Genomic DNA, 20,527 nt, shown 5'->3' with positions numbered 1-20,527 from the left:
TACTGACCTGTAGTTACTCTTCCAGAAGTAAGATCTACTGCTGTATCAGTTGCCCCAACTCGATAATCAAAGCTATTCTTGCTTCTGTATGCAAATAGTCCAGCTTCTGATAAATTTGTGTCAGACATAGATGGTTTCATACCTCCAATTCCTCGGTAACCATACGACCCTGAACGATCATACTGATAATGGTCATCTCTGTAGCCAAAGCGATCTTCAGGAAGTGTAGTAGAAGGCTGCTGAGCTGTACAGCTCCTACCAAATGGCAATTTATAAACCATATCACAGCAGACAGCTCTTCTCCCTGCAGTCAGATCTACAGGCTTTTCATCATCTTCTATTACCGTTGTAATGATACCTGAAGCAGTTTCATCCATTGTTACTACTGTTCTGTGGGATTTTGTGGTGCTAAGGTCAACTGCTCCACTCTCTGCTGGCTCCTGAGAAGTGGAGAGATCAGTCCAACCATTTGTAACCCCAACAGGTGGCACAGTAACAGGCTTTGTAGTAGCCCATGTCACTGCCTGTGTTGAAGTACCTAGTGATAAATTTATTGGCACTTCATCTCTACCTGCAGAGAAGGCCTGGCTGCCTGTTACTCTGTATGCAGGCTCAAAATGTTTTGATGTTGTTAGCTGCAGCGGCGTTGTCATGGCGTGCCCCAGATCCACAAGGCTGTCTGTGCTGGTGGTGTAGCTCACAGTGGCAGTGCAAGTCACTACAGTCACCGTCTCAGTGACTGCAGGCAGAGAAGCATCAGCAACACACGCAGTGCTAAGATTTATTATGGATGGCTGGACAGTACTTACTGGCCGTCCACCTGTGTCACTTGCTGGCATTTGCCTTCTTACGTCCATGGAAACAGCAGAGAGATCCATACAGCTGTCCCTCATTTCAATGTCCATCTTAGTTAAAGTGCGAAGGTCGATGACATCGCCCAAAGGATGGAATCTTCCATTCTCTCTGTATCTGGGCTGGTCTACAATGTGTAGTGGCTCTGGAGGTATAGTAATAGCAACACTACCTAAACCATAACCAGGCACTGAACCCTTAACCACAGACACTGTGGTCTTGGTTATGTCTGTTGTTACCACTTCTGGTTTTGAACTAGGGATTTTTTCAAAAGTCGATTGTGTTGTCACAGGAATAGCTTGCAGTGCACCTGAAATATACATACTCTGACCTGCCATACTTTGAATATCCATAGTTTTCATGGATGTAGTAAAAACTGGTTGCATAGGTTGGGGAATCTGTTCTTTAGAAGGTGCTTCTAGAGGCCAGCTGGTAACAGCCTGGCTAGTTATAGCTTCAGTGGGAGTTCCAGGCTCAGATGGCAATGTGATGACAACATAGGTTTCCTGTGAGGGTTTTGCCAACCTTGGTGAAGATTTGTTAGAGTGTGGAGACAAAGGGGAAGTGGGAGATGGTATTTTGTATTCAGCTGTGGTTACCAAATTCAGAGTCATACTTGAAGTCAATGCCAAGCTTACTGGTTTGGGCTGTGTTTCTGCTGGCTTATGAACAGCTATTGGGAGTGGAGGAATTGCTGGTTTAGGAGCAATTGGAGGTTTAGTTACTTCAGGTGTCCTGTGACTGAAAACAAGCCCTGCTGGAATGGAGGATGGTTTGGGTGGTACAGGAGGTGGTGTTGGGGTGTATGTTTTTGTGATAGGTACCACATGATCCTTTAATACAGCTGTGGACTCTAGTGTTGGAACACTTGTGACTGGAGGTACCACTGTGGGAGCTGTTGCTGCTGGAGCCTTAATCTGTGGCTTCTTTTTGGGATAAATGGCTGGCTTAGGTAAAATAGGTGGTGGTGGTAATGGTGGTGGAGGAGGTGGTGGAGGAGGAGGAGGTGGGGGTGGAGAAGGATGAGCAGAAGAATCCAAAGAAGAGCTTCTAAAAAGAGAGAATACTTTGGCTGAAACAGCAGGAGCTGAGGAAGGCACGGAGACCATGCTGGTCTTACTTACAACACTGTGAGTGAGTACAGAAGATATTTCTGGTGCAGGCTCTGTAACTGGTAGTGGTACTGGTGCTATACAGATAGGTGGTTGCTCAGATGCAGCACTAGTCAAATCAATCTTTTTCATATCAACACCCAATTCTTTGCGTGGCTCTTCATGATGAATTTTGACACTGCCAGCCTCTACCGTACTTTTAATTTTTCTAGCTGCTTCCTTCTCTGCTTTGGATGTATCAAAGGTAATGATGTCAGCTGCATATTCCTTGGATTTTGTAACTGTAGTTGCCACCACTAAAGGTGCAGTTTCAGGCAAACATACTGCAGTTTGCTCCACACTTTCTGCATCTGATTCAAGAGATGGTTTTTTAATGGCTCCGGCAATAGATTCATAAGGCATTCTCACTTCAGAGTACTCTTTTGCAGATGTTAAGGGAACCTGTGTTACTATCCTGACACCTTCAGAATCTGCTGGTTTACTTACACCATCTGATGGGCCTACATAACCTGTGGTTGCACTATCTATGGGTGAGGAACTATCTGTGGTAGAAACTGAAGATGTAGATGATGTTAAGGAAGCTGTATCAGAAGGTAAAACTGATGCAGCACCTTCTTGTGTCTCAGAGTAGGTCAATATTGATGTTTCATGAGAAATTATTTCTTGAATTTCTCTGGCATAATCTGTTAAGTATTCATCTTCAATTTCCTCTGCTGTGAAATGCTGTGTTATTTTAACATCTGGGATAGAAAGTGTTGTGCTACTGACAGGTGACACATCTGAGATTGCTGAAGTAGTGCTTGATGTTAAAGATGTACTATCTACTATTTCTCCACCTCCAGACACTTTTGTATCAGATGTGGGAATGAAATCTGAAGCTGGTTGTGTTGGACTAGACCCTGGGGTTAGCTGCATTTTCTGCCTTTTCATAAGCTCTTCATAAGCAGCTTCTGCATCTAACAAATGCTTTTCCTCCATGGTGGAAGTTACTGTGCTGTCTAATACAATTATTTCATGACTTTCTGGGATAATGTAAGAACTAGAAACAATATCTTCTTGAGGCACAATAGTATGTAAAGTCTCAACACTATAGTAGTCTTTCTCTAGATCACTAACTTTCTGTGGTTCATCATAGACCTGTTCTGAAGCTCTTGCTTTTTTCTCTTTTCCTCTCAGTTGTATATATTCACTGCTCTCATCTTGTCTCATAACAAGACTAGTATCAATAGTTCCATTGTAAGAATCCTCTACTAAAGATTCATAAATATAATCCTCTATTAGCATTCCACCATATAAAGATTCTTTTTCAAATACTTCATCTTTTTCATTTGACATTTGAAATGATTTGGACTTATGCATCATCTCCTCATATACCTCTTCAGCACTTTTCAATGTCTTTTGACCACTCTCTTCTTTTGGGAGTCCAGTTGGTTGTTCATCTGTTGGTGAGTATAGAGAGACGGCAGTAGGCAATTTGTAAACTTTTTGCACTTCTATTATTTTTTCCGGGCTGATTTCAAAACCTTCAGGTTCTGACTCAATGCTGGGTGAATATTCAGAACAAGAAGATCTGTGCAGCTCTTCCATTTCTGCAGCCTGTCGTAATTCTTCTGTTGGAGATGCATCTTCAATGGGAGAAAGATTACTTGGTGGAGTCTTTGGACGTTCCCTTCTTCTCTGGGCTCTGAGCTCATCCTTGTCCTTTTTAGATTTTTTGCTAGAACTTTTTCTTTGTTGCTGTTCTAATTCGCGTTGTTTCTCTTGTTCCTTTAGCAGTTCTTCCTCTTCCCTTAGTTCTTCTTCTTCTGAGGAATCTTCAATAGTGGGAAGAAGAGGACCGTGTGTCCGATGCCTTGCTTTGCGCTGTTGCTTGCTCTCCCCTCCCAGCTTTTTGTGACTAGGACTACTGTCACTGTCTTCATCAAGTGATGACACTGAAGTAGGAGATGTACCAGGTGTGAAACTAGAAGCATGTAAACTAGAAGATCCTTCTCCTCTAGATCTATCTTCTGGTGAATCTGTAAGACTCTCCATCTCTAGCTCAGGCTCTTCATCAAAATATAAAATACCTTTTTGTGGTTCAGATACTTCAGAATATTTGTTTGTTATTGTACTGTTTAGTTCAATTGTTTTGAAACGCCGAAGGCCTCCTCCTCCAGATACTGCAAGTTCTTCACTGTCTTGACTTTTACTTTCCCTATATTTTGGCTCTGGGCTTTCATCAAAAGTCTCATCATCATCATCATGCCATGAATGTCTTCTTCCTGCATCCTCATCATAGCCTGCACTACTTTTCCGTGCCATTCTTCTGTGTTTCCCAGCTGTTCCTTTGGCTTTGCTTTTCACTTCTTCTTTCTTTTGGCTTTCAGCTGCACTGATCTCTTTGAGTTGATTTCTTATGAATTCATCATCTTCAGAACCTGAAGCATCTTCATCAGCACTCATCTCTATAATCTGTTTTCTAATGAAGTCTTCCTCATCACCTGATCCCTGGCTGTCATCTCGTTTGTACTCATCACTGCTTGAAGAACCGACACTAGTTCTTCTTTTTCTCCTTGGGACAGGTGAGTTTTCACTCTCACTGCTGTCCTCCACAGAGTCATAGCGCTGTTGCCTTCTTGCTGATATGTCATCTCCTTCATGCTCTTCCTTGTACTGTGCCTGGGAGGAGGCCGTTCCTTTGCCCTCTTCTACAATGGTTCCTTCACCTTCTTTGATAGCTTTTAAGTCTTCTTCATCTGAACTGTAAGATTCTGGAGTGACGGGCAAAGGCTTTGTTTTTAGTTGATCCTTTGTCTGTTCACCATATGTTTCAGAAAGCTCTTTGCTTTTCACAGATTTTTCATCAGAAAGAGTGCTTGCCTGAGCTTCTAAAATTGAGAGTACAGTACTTTCCAATTTAGCTAGATCTGAGGGGCTTGGTGGGCTTTCTTGTGGAATGGTGTCTTTTTTACTAATTTCTTTGTGTAAATCCTTTTCATCAGTGGGGATATGACTTGGAATTTCACCAAGTGAACTTGATATCCCATCAGAAGAATACCCGGTGTCACTCAGACCTTGTGGACTTTTCTGTTGCTGAGAGCTTGATGTGTCTGATTTGTCATCCTCCTTTTCCTAAAAAAATAAATACATAACGCGTGTGTATATATTTATATATAAATTCTTAATGTCTCCTGGCAATTAAAAAGTGATTTTTTTTTTCTAAAGGATGAGTTCACACCTCAGATGAAGACTGAACACTAATTTTGCTATTCAAAGCTATTAGAATAAAACAAAAAAAAGTTCCTCAAATTTTGATTTTTTGCATTGACTCTAAGCTTTCCATGGCTGTCCACACTGGCAACGAATTTTACTGGTTTCAAGACGTACTTCTATTTTTCAATATAAAATTTAATTGTTTTAAGAACAGTTATTAATGATAACCTGCCATTTGATCACACATTCATGGGACAGCTTGCCCAGGGGTATATTTATTTGAAGATTTTATTTACCGTTTTAAAGCTGTCTACACGATTTTCAATACAAAGTAATATAGCTTGACAAATGTCTGCAGAATTTCTGGAGTCTGCTCCTTTCTTTGCCCATTCAACATTTTGTAATTGGCTAGAAATGTGTTAAGTTTTGCACTCATGATTTGATTTTGTTGATTGAAGTATTACACATTTCAACAGGCAACAGAATACATAGAGCAGTGAAGCATGGTTTAATGACATTTGGAATGTCCCCACATATTGGAACGTCCCCTACAGCTGGGCACTGTACAACTATTTTTTGAGAACCTCATGAAAAAGAAGTTTCTTGGTAAATTGGTCGTGCAGAGTAATCTGCTGGTAGGGCAGCGTAACTGCAGGGAGGAAAGCACGATGGTCAGCCATCGATTAAAGGAAGCCAAGAGGGCAGGCAGTCCTGACTGAGCATCAGAACCAATGTTCTCCTTCTCATCCCTAATGAAGCACCCTCAGTCATTCCAGATTCTTCTACCTCATTCTGACTGACAAGCATCTCTATCTCCTTCTATAAATAACAAAAACACTAAAAATATCCTACAGAAAGTATTTTTCTAACAATTTCACTCTTGCTTCTCACAGCTGTAGAATGCTCTGTACTTAGTGAAAGTACCTCATTATTCAGCTAAAACAGTTCACTCTCCAAAATACAGGTCACCATAGCTCTGCTTTGGGCTGACAATTTTAGGAAGTGTCCCCAAATCCACTGGCAATTTGAGAACAAGCATCCCAAAGCCTCATGATTTAATTAATATGATGTGATCTTTTTTTTTGTTAGGGCTCTCAATAACAGGTCATATTTACCAACTTTGCTAATCTAAGTCAGTGATTTCTGAAGTAGAGCAAACCATTTTTTTAAAGATTTAATTTATGGACTTCATTGGTAACATAATTATTTGAAAAGTAGTTAAAAATACTGTGGAATAAATATACTAGAAAAATTATCATGAGTGTTAATTATAATTTTAAATTACATTTACACTCAAGTTGCTATGAACTACAAGTACTTTCAAAGTTTATTCACTCTAAAGTTACATTTAGGGTCAAAATATCAAAACCCAACTATTTTTTATAGTCAGTCATATTACTTTTTATAATGAATCAGGTTTAGTTTTTATTTACATTTAAGTTATGCGTTCTTGCTTTTAGCCATATCACTTTGAACACAATCCTACACTCAAACACTAGTATTTATATTAGTATTAAAGTATTTATATTATTATTACAGTGTATTCTAATTAATATTTTATTAATAATACATCCTTCACAGGAGTGATTTATTAAAGAGTTTGCAAAATCAGACACTACATTGAATACAAACTACATTTGTTCTTATCAACATTATAGCCAATATTGCAAATTCAAATATCTGCTGTCACAGCAAAATCCATTGCAAATAAAAATCCAATGTGAAAACAAATATTTCTAAGGACTTCTTGAATGATAAGGCTGTGATTATATATTAAACATGGAGAAACCTGCAGTACTTACAACAGCTTTGGAAAGGCATCACCATTTGAAGCCTACAGCTCTCAATATTCTGAAGAATCTAGTCTTGGATATTATCTAGCCCTTAAGGACAGAATTATGTATGGTCTTTACAAAAAGTCAGCAATGAAGCAAAATTTAAAAAATCAGATTTTGTATATTATATTTACATTTTTGTCCCCTTCATTAAAGAAGAAAGTTCTTAAGGGAAATCTATTTTGTTATGTTTAAAAAATACATATATCATTAAAATCAAATTGTTTTTCCCTCTATAAATAGCATTTATTATAGCATTTAGTGAGGAATCTATAAATTCCTCACTAAAACTTCACTTGACATTTGACTGTTATTTTTTCATTTATGACCAGTATGTTTACAGTTATGAAGACACACCCAACAAAAATCATTATGATCAATTTAGATGAGCTACTAAAAATGCAAACATCGCTCAAGCTCAGGAGGTTTCCCAGGAGCTGATGGACAGAATGCATCCATCCAGTGCAAGTGAACCTCTCAGAACATGGTTCTCCAAGATGATGCGATACTGTTGGTGCAGAGCAGAGACAGAAGGCATTGGCTGAGCAGTTAAGCACAGGAAAAGGTAGAGAACAGCTGCTCATGGAACAGCTTCAGCCTTTGTGTGTGTCCTTTCAGCTGAGCCCAATATCTAATACCTACCGTGACCAAACCAGAGGAGATGGCAGCTGTTGCCCACCCTGGTGTTGAACCTCAGTGAATGACACAAAGGACTGCTATGGATCCCAGGAAACTGAATGTGAGAAAGTCTGCTGTTGGTACAGCAAGGAGAAGAAAAAGATCTACATTGAGGACTGACTTCATTTCTCACTAGAAATAAAAAGGATGAGAAAAATCCAACTTTCTTTTAAAGGTTACCAAAGTATGAATATATTTTCTAAAGTTTTTTGTTTGTATCATTGCCTTCACCATGGTACATGCAAAAATTATGCTCCATATCATGTTTTGAGATCGATATGCATGTAACTTACAATAAGCAATACTTACAAAAAAGCCCCTGGGCTTTTATTCCCTATTTTGTCTGAGACTTAGGATATTGTCAGTAGCTACATCTATTCTTCAAGGACAGATAGCTTATTTTCTATGGTGTTGGCTATCACATCCACAAAGACAGCATTATTGTTAAACTTGCAAACATATCAAAAACATAAGATTTTTAGATGAAAGACAAAGTATTGCCAAAACAATGTTGATAAGGAGCATATATATATTCCACACTCTTTGAGACTGAAAAAAATGCATCTAAATAAAAAAGACTTTTTTTTTCTCTTGTAAATTAGGAAGTACTTTGGTACATGTCACAGTACTGGGCTTTTCTGATTATTTCAATGGCATTTCCTCTGAGTTTGCCTACTGTGTGTTTTTAATACTGGACAAATTTAGCTCTAATACAGACATTGATGAGAGAAACTTCTTGAGAAATGAGGAAGAAGGAGACTTGTAAAACCTGCAGTCTGGATAAGACTTTAAAAACAGCAAATGCAGCCTCTCTAACTGATGCAAAAAATGATCTAATTCCAACTGTATTTGTGCTATTTCAGTGGCTTTTCTGTGATGACAGAGTCAATTCATTATACAACTATTTTGTATTAGAAGTTTTAGCTTTATAAATATTATTTGTTTGTATTCTTCCTCACATTTACTTATTCTTATTTGAAAATATAAAGCTTACGGTTCAAAAAACATCTGGATATGGTACTTATGGGCATGTTTTAGTGGTGAAGGTGGTAATGCTGAGCTAATATTTGGGCTTCATCAAGAAAAAAAAGGTTTTATGATTCCTTAAATCACACTTTGAGATTCAAGTATTTTAAAATGTTTCAATATTGAAGTCACCTTTTTTTTTTTGGGGATTTTTTTTTGTTTTTTTTTTTTTGTTTAAAGGATAATAGATCTCTAAATTCAATTGATATCTGTGATTTGTCCTGAATCTGAACAGAGCAAATAGTAAGAATATTTAGAAGAGCATGGACAGGATAATGCAAAATGGCTTCACACTTACTAAGGGCAAATTTAGATTAGATATTAGGAAGGAATTCTTTATTATGAAGTTGTTGAATCACTGGCACAGGTAGCCCAGAAGAGATGTGGATGTCCCATGCAGGGAAGTGCACAAGGCCAGGCTGGATGGGGCTTTGAGCCACCAGGTCTAGTGGAGGATGTCCCTGCTGATGGCAGAGGGGTTGGAATTCAATGAACTTTAAGGTCCTTTCCAATACAAACCATTCTATGATTCTATGGTTTCCCACGGATTATTCTGTTTGTACTGAATCAGAACTTTGGCCTTTTCATGCTCCAGGGACTTATTGCTGCCTTTTTTTAAGTGAAAAACAGGATATCAAAAATTGCTTATCTACTATTGGATAGCTAGAAGAGTTAGTAACTACCATTTCCACAGAATTTAATATAAAATGACAGTAGTTTCTCAAGTGCAGAAAGGTTTTCCCTTGCATCCCTAATTAAAAATATACCTAGCTGAAATCCTCCATATGATTCTGCCCTGAAATACACATAAATTATATTCTTCAATGTGTACATGTTGTCTTTTACCTAGTGAAATGGAAGCAATGTGTGATATCTAAATTGGCATTACCTCTTCTTCCACTTTTATCACACCCTCTCTTGGGAAGAGCTGTGCCTAGCAATGTTTGATGAACAGCACAGACAACACTGAAGTACTTCAATAAAGAAAAATTAAAAATAAATCAGAGTTAATTTTACTAAGCACAATGTAGGTGAGAAACCTTCTCTATTTTTAATGCTGAACAATTTGAAACAGGATTTTCCCAGATCTCCTTTTTCTTTGGTCCAAAAGGTAGGCTTTCTGGCTATGTTAGTCTAAGCATAATTCAGGGATTCCCTCAGTACAATCATACACCATAACTCTTGGTATGATCAACAGCAGTAAACATAACGTGTAATAGGAGGTTTATTTCAGGCAGGAGACTTCGTTCATGAAAATAGTATTTTCCAAAGCAAAATTTCTGAACTGGAATATTTTTCTGTCCAGATATCTTAATTACCACCAGGAAATACATAAAACAAAATCAACCAAATCCTTGACCTAGGATTATTTGAAAACATAATTCTTGCAAAGGTTAAATACTTTCCCTAAGCCTACTCCTACCCTTGTGGCAACATTTCTCTTCACAGAGAAAAGAAAGGCACAACTTCCCAAGGATATTTTATGGGAATCACAGTGAGGAACGTCAGAGAAAGAAAAACCAATTCTTATCTCATTTGCTGCTCCTCTTGTTGTGCTCATGTGGGAGGTGTTCTGGAAATTATTTAGCTGAGGTGACAAATTGCATCCCCATGTGTGTGTGTTGGGACTGTCAGGGGACAGTCACAAGATTTTGTGGAGTTGAGTGCTTGTGCAGTTTCAGTTTAGATGTATTGCAATATAGTATAGAATAATATAGTATAATAAAGTAATTAATTTGCCTTCTGATATCAATGGAGTCAGATGCATCATTTCTTCCCTTTGTCGGGGTGACCCTGAGTTTACAATATACCCTCATAACATACTACTTTCATAACATAATAATCACTGCACCTAATCTGCAGTGCTAATACAAAACCCCTCAACTTTTCATTTCTCAACAAATTGTGCATGCTATTCTCTTCAGCTGATAAAGTGACTTGAACTCTAGTACATGCTATCACAAACTCACCCATTCCTCTGACTTGAGAGCCCACAAATACCCTACCTGAATGTACTTGTCCATGAGATAAATCAGTTAAATAGTAAAAAGATGTAAAGATTGCATACTTTCATGTACCATGTTCAGGCATCACAAAGTATTCCTAAAATTTATATTATATTTTATTATTACAAAGCACTGTACACGTTACTCTCTCAGATTATTCCCTTTTGGGATTGAGAACTGTGAAAACACTCCAGTTTCAACAGTTAATCTTTGAGGTCTGAAGAGTCAAGAGATCAAGGTAAATAAATCTGTAATATTGGAAAAATTATTGAACAAGAGCTTTGCCTTGTTTCAAATAGTTTCAAATGCTTAACTGCTTGAGACTTAAAAACAGACAAGTACCTTGAAATGTGCATGTAGAGCATAAGACTAACTAGTGAACCTTTCACTAGATGGAAGTCATTGATTTTATAATTTAGAATAATTTTGTAAAAAGAATAACAGTAAAACAGGAAGGAGAGGGTCTGGATTCTAAGGTGGAGAGAAGGAAGTGGGAGGCAGAAAAACACTTACTATTTTTTCTCGCACTGCTTCCACATGGTCAGCTCCTGGCAAAGGTGCTGTTTGAACAGGAATTTCTGCTTCCTGAGGTTTTTCAGCTTTCAAAACCTCTTGTGAAATCCCAGTTGTCAAATCCTCCTTCTTAACATCTTCTTGCTCCTTAGCCTGCAGTCCCTTATAAGGCGCTTCAACTTCTGCTTTCTCTTCAGCAACATGGTCTTTAATCTCAGTTGTAATTTCTGCCTTTTTGTCTTCTGGATGTGGTGTGCTCTTTTCTGGGAGCACAGTTTCTCTATCTTCTTCCAATGTGCTTAGGGGTATCTTTTGGTCTGCAGTTGTTGTTGCAGGAATTTTATCTGCTGAAGGTGTCTTAGAGAGTTTCCCTCGCTGAAGTTTTGTTTCTTCTTTTTGACCTTCCTCTTGGATTTTATCCACCGATGAAGTTTTCTTAAGTTTTTCATGTTGAAGTTTTATATCTTTCTGAATTCCATGTTGGATTTTATCAACTGAAGCTGCCTTTGGCAATTTTACCTCCTGAAGTTTCGTATCTTCCCTCTGAGCTGCAGGTTGGATTTTGTCAGCTGACAGTGCCTTTGCCATTTTCATCTGTTGGAGTTTTGGGTCTTCTTTCTGAATTCCCTGTAAAATTTTGTCAGCTGAGGGTACCTTTGCCAATTTTGCCTCTTGGAGTTTTATGTCTTCCTTTTGAACTCTCTGCAAAATTTTATCAGCTGAGGATGTTTTTGCCAGCTTTGCTTCTTGGAGCTTTTCATCCTCCTTCTGAACATCCTGCAAAACTCTGTCATAGGAGGCTGTCTTTGTCAATTTTGTTTGCTGAATCCTTGGGTCCTCCTTCTGAGAAGCAAGCTGGATTTTATCAGCTGAGGGTGTCTTGGCAAGTTTTCCCGGTTTAGGTTTTGCATCTTCCTTTTGAATTCCTTGCTGGATTTTATCAGCTGACAATGTTTTTTCCAATCTCCCCTGCTGAAGTTTCGGAGCTTCCTTCTGAGCGCCTGGTTCTTCTTTTGGCTTTGCTGCTGCTGGAGTGGGAGGTGTGGAACTCTTCTGAGGGGAATGGGAGACAGCAGGCACAGGACGTTTCTGAGGAGAAGCAGCTGGTTTGGATGTTGGTTGTGAAGGTCCTGTTTTCAGAAGTGGCACCTTGCCCATATCTCCAAGTTGTCCTGACATTGCCCTTTGGGTCTGGCAGTTTAAGCACAGCCATTCCTGTACCTGTGACACAACAAACATATGAAGTTACTTATTTGAAAAAGCAACAATAAAATCATACAGTGTTTTCAGCTGATACAGTTAAATTCTTTCCATCTGAATGCTATGTATCCTGGTGTCGCAGACATCTTTTGTGGAAAATCCTTTCCGTAGGATTTTTCCTCCTGAGAAGCTGTGAGGCCTCAGGAACAAAATGTAAACATTGATTATCTGCTGCTGTGGAATGTGACAGGTGCATCTGTGATTGGTCTCATGTTGGTTGTTTGTAATTAATGGCCAATCACAGTCAGCTGGCTCAGACAGAGAGCCAAGCCACAAACCTTTGTTTTCATTCTTTGCTATTCTCTTCTTAGCTAGTCTTCGGATGAAATCCTTTCTTCTATTCTTTTAGTATAGTTTTAATGTAATATATATAGTAAAATAATAAATCAGCCTTCTGAAACATGGAGTCAGATCCTCGTCTCTTCCCTCAACCTGAGACCCCTGTGAACACCATCACATCCTGGTATTTTTTATTTTCTTTCCTTCTCTTGCAGGAAGCTCCATAGCACCATTCCAGATATGGAGCATATCAGGTTCCAGAGAGCCAAGATGAACAAATATAAAAAAGGCACTGTGAAAACTAACAGCAACAATATTTTTCCAAAGCATTGATGACCTATATGTGCAGTTTGCTGACATATTTCTAACATATATTTCTTTCTAAAGCCTCTATAATGTATCGTTAGCTCCCTATAATTTTGCTAGCCTGAGAAAAAGGGAACCAACTGGCACTCATGGCTGTGTTTCTCTCAGGAAATCCTCTCTTGAGGCTTTGTACAGGTATCTGTATAAATTCATTATGGCTGTAACTCAACAGGAAGATCACCTCTCTGCTCACTTTACTGCTAAATCCCTGCTGCACACTGGCTCCTTATACTTTTCTTCCCAAAAATCAGAAAAAGGACAAGTGCTTCTCTCTGTGCCTAGCCAGTTGCCTAGCTACTACATGAGAGGAGTAATCACACTGTTTCCAGTGGGATTCAGTTCATAGTTCCTTTAAAATAGCAAAAGAAAATTTTAAGCACGAAAGGAAAGAAAAACAGTCTCTTCTGGGTACTAGAATAGCTAATGAAGGTTTACTTCACTAGTGCAATATGAGCTTCACTGGTGGACAAGTGGTGTATAATGTGCAATAAAATCTACATTTAAAAATAGCTGATCAGCAATTTTTATAAAAGTGATATATAAATTACAAGAAACACAGATGACATGACAAAAATCTTAAGTAAGAACAGCTCAAATGGGCTAGTTTTATGGAAATGCAACTAAGGAGAGGCTATTTAAAATTTTGGTTAAGGCACAAGCAAAGCAAGAATATATGCATTTCATTCAGGTCACCAAAAAGTTATCTTTTGTATTTATTATTCTACTTTTATAGAAATCACCAAACTAGTGAGCATCCTAGTAATTGACACAAAAACATTTAATAATAGTACCAAACAATATTGTCCCAATAAATGTAGTTTATCAGCTGAAGCAGTAATCTCCCCTAACACTTACTATATCCTTTGCAAATCCCAGCTGAATGTGGCTCTAAATCAGACTATTAATTATAATTAAGGTTTAAATTATTTTCTGTTGAAAAAAGCATTTAAACATGATCCTTCAGTATCCATTATTCTCCTCCTTGGGAGTTAAAGTATTCCAACCACACATCATTTGTTGAGGAAGCACTAATTAAGAAATACAATTTATTTTTTTTAAATGAATGTGCAAAATATAACGCCTTTTTCTTGCAAATATTTCTTTTTTATGGGTTTATCTGGAATTCTTAGCACAGTTTCCTCTCTTTTCCTATAAAACTGTATTGGAAGCCATTCATATGTTGTGTACTGTATTTTATAAATTTAAAATAGAAGCAATGCTCCAAGAAACAAATCTGCCCCACAGAAAATCATTAAATTATTATTAGAAGTCTGAAATGGACAAAAAATGCTAGATAAGATGTAGCATAAAAAGACTACTGAAAAACAGATCCGATTTCATATTAGCTTTGATTGTTTTCTCATAAAGTTTTGAGGATCAATATAAAAAAGTTGGCAAAATAATTATCATAGTTTTTTTTTTTTTTCAATTTATTGGAGGGCTGAAAAGATTTTAAACCCACAAAAAGGGGGTAGATTTTGCGTTATCCATTCAGTCTGAAAAATGGTCCTTTCCCAATGTAAGCAGAAATAATGCCATTATTATTTGTGCTGATATAGCTTCAGTCAGCACAGGGCATGAGAATAAGACAATACTTGAATGTATTAAGCTTTTCAGAATCTAGCCTTAGCCATCTTTAATTACATAAAAAACATAATGAAGCGGTTTCTGCCATGAAATAATCCATAGTTTAAAAAACTGCTGGTACACAGATATTCTCTATGAACATGACAATTTATATTTTAAATTCACATGTTCTTTTTGCAGTGCCATTTGTTCGACCTAATTTTTTTTTTTTATTTCTTTTTTTCCAGTTTCTAGGGCCTCTATGTTTGTTTCTTTTCAATCTACATTTGGAGTACATCTACACTTGGCTCTCCTATCTCTGCTGTTGGTGCAGATTCCATCTCGTATCTCCCAACTGCAGCTACTCACTGCTCATACACTTGCTCCTTCTCAGATTCATCATCACTTCCCTTTCCCTCATTTAAATCCTTCACAGACTCCATTCTCTGGATGCCTATAACGACTTCAGCAACTTTAGTAACAGTATTTAGTATTTAGTTACCCAGTCACTGTTTCCACTGCTTGCTGTCTCTATTTACTGTCTTTTCCCTGGAGTAAATTTCTGCAACTCAAGGGCTATGCTTTGTGCTGAGCACATGGTAGAACTCTTAAAAAGGAAAATAATGACAATTAACATGAAGAAAAGAATTTGATGATTAGCAGATTGGTAAAATGCACTAAATTTTATCAAAAGATGGAACTCCCAGACTTGTCTCTCTGCCGTAATGGTGAATGTGATAGTAGGCAAATAACCTGGAATTGTCCAGATATCCAGTGATTTAATGAACCTTGCCATTGTCCTCTTGGACTTCTTCTATTTCTGCATCTATTTAACACTTTGTTTATTAGTGCTGCTGTATAAGCACTGCCCATACTACTCCCAAAGCTATATGTTTCATATAATGTTTTTTCATTACCATGCAGATATTTGGACACAAAAGAATGTACAAAAATCATCTTACAGCACCAGGCCTCTAGCTCCTGATTCTCTGTCAGAATGGTTCTCTGTAAAATCAAATTTTGTACCATGAAGTCATATGCCTCAGTCTTAGACTTGTCTTTTCCTCAGTTAACCCCATGCCCTTAATGCAAGATTTTCCCTAAGGCTACCTCTTCAGTTAGCCTGTCAACCCAAATTTATTAGGAGTTGGGAAATGGACATCATCTTCTTTTAGCAGTCTTCACTAGATAAATCTTCTTAGTTCCTTACAGAATTCTTCACACCCTTTGGTCCTTGAATTGGCCATAGACATTATGATTGGCACTAAAGTGATACAAGAGCTTTAATACCCTGAATCCACAGCTCTCCCTGCTTTCAGCAACCCTTACAACCCAATATTGCTGAGCATAGCAAAATAGCTCTGTCACGATGTTCTCCTCTCATGGTTTTGTAATAAACAAATGCCATTATGAAAAGGGCACACGTCTAACATGCATTGTCAATGTCTGTTTTTCAGTCATCAAGCAAGAGCTCTGCCCTGCTTGTTACAGAATGGCCCATCCTGCAAACTAAAGGCGTGAAGGAGCCCTTGAAAGGCTCAGCTCAGACTTTCAGGTGTCTGATTCAAGGCCTAGGCTGGTACAGCACAGCTGAGAGTCCTCATCTCAGTTTTATTGAGAAAAATGCTGCTGAGATGGTATTTTAGAGAAAACCAGGCAATAAAAGAAAACTTAAAAAAAAAAAAAAGACTAAAGCCACATAGTGTCACAGGGAGAAAAATTCAGGAAGAAATATACTGACATGAAGAGGTACAAAGCCAAAAGGAAGATACAGAGAAATGGATGGTAACAACCCAGCAAGCGCAAAGGTAGGTTGATATGTTCCAAGGAGGTGGAGAAGTTGCTGCTGTCTGACCTGACTGATGACTGTCTGGCCAGCAGACACTATCTAAAGGGCTTGCTGAGGTGGTGAATATGTTAATATTAACAACTCTTCATTGGTATCTACCTGCTGTGTGTGTTCATCCACAAATTGCTCTGTACTCCTCAAGCCTGTGCATCCTCCTTGCTGTGTTTGCTCTGCCTGTGGTAGACACTGCCTGACCAAAATGCAGAGGGAAGGCTACATTCCCATCTAGAAAGGGAATGCTGGCCTCAGCAGTTCTTTGGGGTGTGTGATCTACAAATTCAAATCCCACACAAACTGAGGACTTAGATCTCCTACCTCTAGAAGAAATATTCAAATTGCTAGATCTACATATAAAAAAGTTACCACCTATGCCACATAGATTGATAGAGAAACATAAATATTCAGAGCATGACCACAAAGACTGTAGATCTGGCAGAACAAAAAAACACAAAAATAAAATACTAAAATCCCACATTTTCTCTATCTAAATAGTGTTAGGCACTGTCTAAATGAAGCCAGTTTGGCAGAGACAGGGTCCACAGTGAAGCCTCTATGGCATCCAGAATTAGAAAAAATGCAGATAGGTTATCACAGATATAGTGTCTGCGGAGGTCACAGGCAGTTTTCCAGGCTCATTCTCCTGAATTTACACATCAATTTTGTCTAAAATGTCACTTAGGAACTTAAACTTATTTTTGGATTCCACCTCAAGTGGAGAAATGATGTGCAAACAAATGCTTAGTCAGATGGTTGATTTTTGGAGAAGAGGTTAGAAAAATAGGGCTAATTTAACCTAGGGAAATGAATCTCACAAATATGACTTATATGGCAGAAAAGGTATATTGGCGGCAAACCAAATGGATATTAATGGTCCACGGACAAATTTAGCTTTAAAATTATAACACCTTCCTTGCCAGTACTGATTTGGAGTTTGGAGTAGAATACAATAGGAGTGTGGTACAGAGAAACACATTTAATTTCAATATGTGATGTGATTGCCAGCAAAATCATTCAATGATTCATGGAATCTTACCAGTTTTAACAACTGTATTTCTGTAATAGTAATCATAAGAACAATGCATTATATCATTAGCATTAAATAGATTCACAAAATTTAGTTGACTTTAAGCATCAAGGTGTCTTCTAGCCACTAAAGAGAGATCATGGAACACCCCAAAAACTGATTCAGATGAATTTAAAGCATCACACAATAAAAACAAAACAAAACAAAACAAAACAAAACAAAACAAAAAAAAAGTAAAAATCCCTGCAGAATAAAGAATTTTCTCAACAGGAGGAATAAGGGATTACCTTTTCAGTTTAAGAAAGGGGTTTTTTTATTTGCTAAAGTTGCAACCAAGATGAAATTGTTTTCTGAAAAATTGAAAACAAAATACCGTCTTTTATCTTTTTCTCAAACAAAGAGTTTCAGTATGTGATTGAGGAAGTCTAAGTTATCTCAGCTTGTATTATTGTTACTAATTGATATGATTAGCTATAAGCCATCACAACTATGAAATAAGTTATTTTCAATGATTTCTTCTTCCACACCAAGTGATAAAGTTGTAAATACTGCAGCAGATCAGAAAAGTAGACAGGAATTGGTGTTTCCCATGTGTTAGGAATTATCTTCTCCTTAATTCAATAGGGTTGGGACTGCTGAATATTTCACTCCATTATGTACAGATGAGATACAGAGTATGACAAGACAAAGATGACCTACTTCTTCAAGTGATGACAATTCTGAAAAGTGTGTACCCTTAGCTTACTTCAAGATATATCTCAGCACCTTCAGAAAAAGCTCAAGTTTTGTGTTTTTTCAGCAACTGCTCTGTTGTATGGGGATTTTTATTTTAGCCATTAAATTTAATATATAATGGGATTTTTGTGTGTATAGTGTCTGTGTATACTTTAATTTCCCTTAGTTATTTTGCTGAAATCCCTTAGAGGCTTAGAATTATGCTGTGAATGCACAAAAATTTATCCCTGGTGTATATACACCATTACTGATGCAAACAAACCCAAACTGTGGAAAAATAACTTTTCTATTGAGGAGGGGCCAGCATCACTGTAATTGTTTTTACTCTGCATCTAACTGCACTGTGATATGTTTGTTGCTTTTTTCATGCATCATTATAACAAGATCACTAAAAGCCCTCCTGTATCTGTATTGGCAGGCTGTAGGGTTGCTGTTGCCCAAAACAAAGGCATGATCCTGCCTCCTCAGTTTTACACAGAGAAATTCCCATTGAGCACTTAAGTACTCCTGGTGACCACTTCTGCTAGTGTGGCAAAAACGACCCCAGTGAAGGAAAAAACAAAAAAAAAAAATGGATATGGGCATCATTCAAAGGACAACCTTTTGTTTATAAAACATTTAAGGTATTTTTGAATACTGACTTCTACAATGAAGTACACATGAAAATCAACTTTCTCTCCTTACATGTCAATTACTATACAGTTGTCTTATTAAGCAGTCTTCTAATCTGCAAAGTCCATCTCAGAGGGGCTTTTGTAGTATTTTTGGTTTCTCATTTCACTCACAAAAGCCACTGCAGACTGAGAATTTATTGGCAGGATAAGAAAATAACAGTTACATTAATAAACATATTTCAGTGTATATCTGACAACCAGAGTCAGGTAAAAATTGTTGCAGCAACATTCTCTTTCCCAATTAGACAACTAAAAAAATTTCTGTTTGTTTGCATACGTAAAAAATGACCACACAGTTGTGCATGAGTGAATAGCAGCATGTGACCTCTATTAATGCTATTCTTAACTTGCTTTGATAGAATGGTAGTGCCTAAAGATTTCTGTGCACTCTATGGACAAAGAAATCCAAGGTTGTGTTAGTGTCTGAAGTCGTAATTTTATGGTAAAAATACAGTTTTATTACATAGTTATTTTATAAACCAGTTTAGTCAGAGCTTTAAAAATGTTAGGCTATTGTAATCCTTCTTGGCTATATGTGGATTTTGAGAAGCCTCACTGTGCTCCTTTGTACCCTTTATTACAACAGTCCCAAAGAATAAATGTTTTCTGTGCCTCCTAGCAGCTGAATCACAATTTCCCACAAACTGGTCAGCAGAATACGTGAGTATTCCCATCCCACCATAACTATTATGTGTTCTGAACTGACAAAATGTCCAGTGTCACAGATGGCACTAAAACAACAAACAACACCATCCCCTGAAGATTCTGTGGTCTATTCAATTCTGTGTTCAATGCTGACCTTTTACAGACAGTATAGAGAAAATTGTTTCTGTTCAAAACCCAGATCTTAGCTATGGAACTAAGTTCCATAGCAAAAAGGAGAACTGTTATTTTTTTATTATATCTCACAATATGTATTTAGTTATAAGCTGAAAAAGCAATCTTTCTACTTGAACCTTAATGGATCATATATATACATATACATATATAACCATTCTTTGTAAGAACTTTTTATTTTGGTCATCCCCAATAGAAATACAGAGACAACTGATATACATCATTGCTCTTAAAAGCCATTTTGTATTTTGTTTGCTCCTGCAAATAAGATAATCCTAAAAATAACAATGCAGTTCACCCCACAAATATGCTTTGAAAAACCAAAATTCTCTGCTAAGAAAGATTGAAATGCGTGTCTTTTGTCCCCATTTTACCTAATAATGCATTAATTTTTAATGAAGAATCTGTATGCTTCATGTGAAATGCTATCAACTGAGATGTAAATACTTAAAGAAAAAAAGCTGATTTTTTTTTAATTTTTGTTTTTTAGTCCTAGCTCCATCCAGTCTCATCTAAACTACATTATAAATACTTAACTGAGGACCTAAATTTATGACCCCAGCCACTGAGATTCACTCACCAGGCTATGGGACCTTCTCTCCTGATATGAAGTGTTGGTGGCCTGACTATTGTATCTATTCCTGATTAGGGAGAGAGCCTGCAGCAAGCTGTGCTGCACACAGACCTCGCCTCAAGGACTGAATGTGAGACTTGCTCAGA

General features: G+C 37.5%; 1 protein-coding gene across 1 annotated transcript in view; it reads right to left on the bottom strand.

Annotated features, from left to right (window-relative positions):
* Positions 1–20,527, bottom strand: part of PCLO (piccolo presynaptic cytomatrix protein) — a 325,495-nt gene that overhangs the window by 170,130 nt on the left and 134,838 nt on the right. The window contains exons 4-5 of the mRNA XM_059471746.1: positions 11,218–12,438; positions 8–5,078 (exon numbers count right to left, since the gene is read on the bottom strand). Coding sequence (XP_059327729.1) covers positions 8–5,078; positions 11,218–12,438 — 6,292 coding nt within the window. The remainder of the gene's footprint in view (positions 1–7; positions 5,079–11,217; positions 12,439–20,527) is intronic.

This window comes from Ammospiza nelsoni, chromosome 5, assembly GCF_027579445.1.
Source record: "Ammospiza nelsoni isolate bAmmNel1 chromosome 5, bAmmNel1.pri, whole genome shotgun sequence".
Classification (NCBI taxonomy): domain Eukaryota; kingdom Metazoa; phylum Chordata; class Aves; order Passeriformes; family Passerellidae; genus Ammospiza; species Ammospiza nelsoni.
Note: the sequence above shows the minus strand (reverse complement) of the source record. Positions and strands in the feature narration are given on the sequence as shown.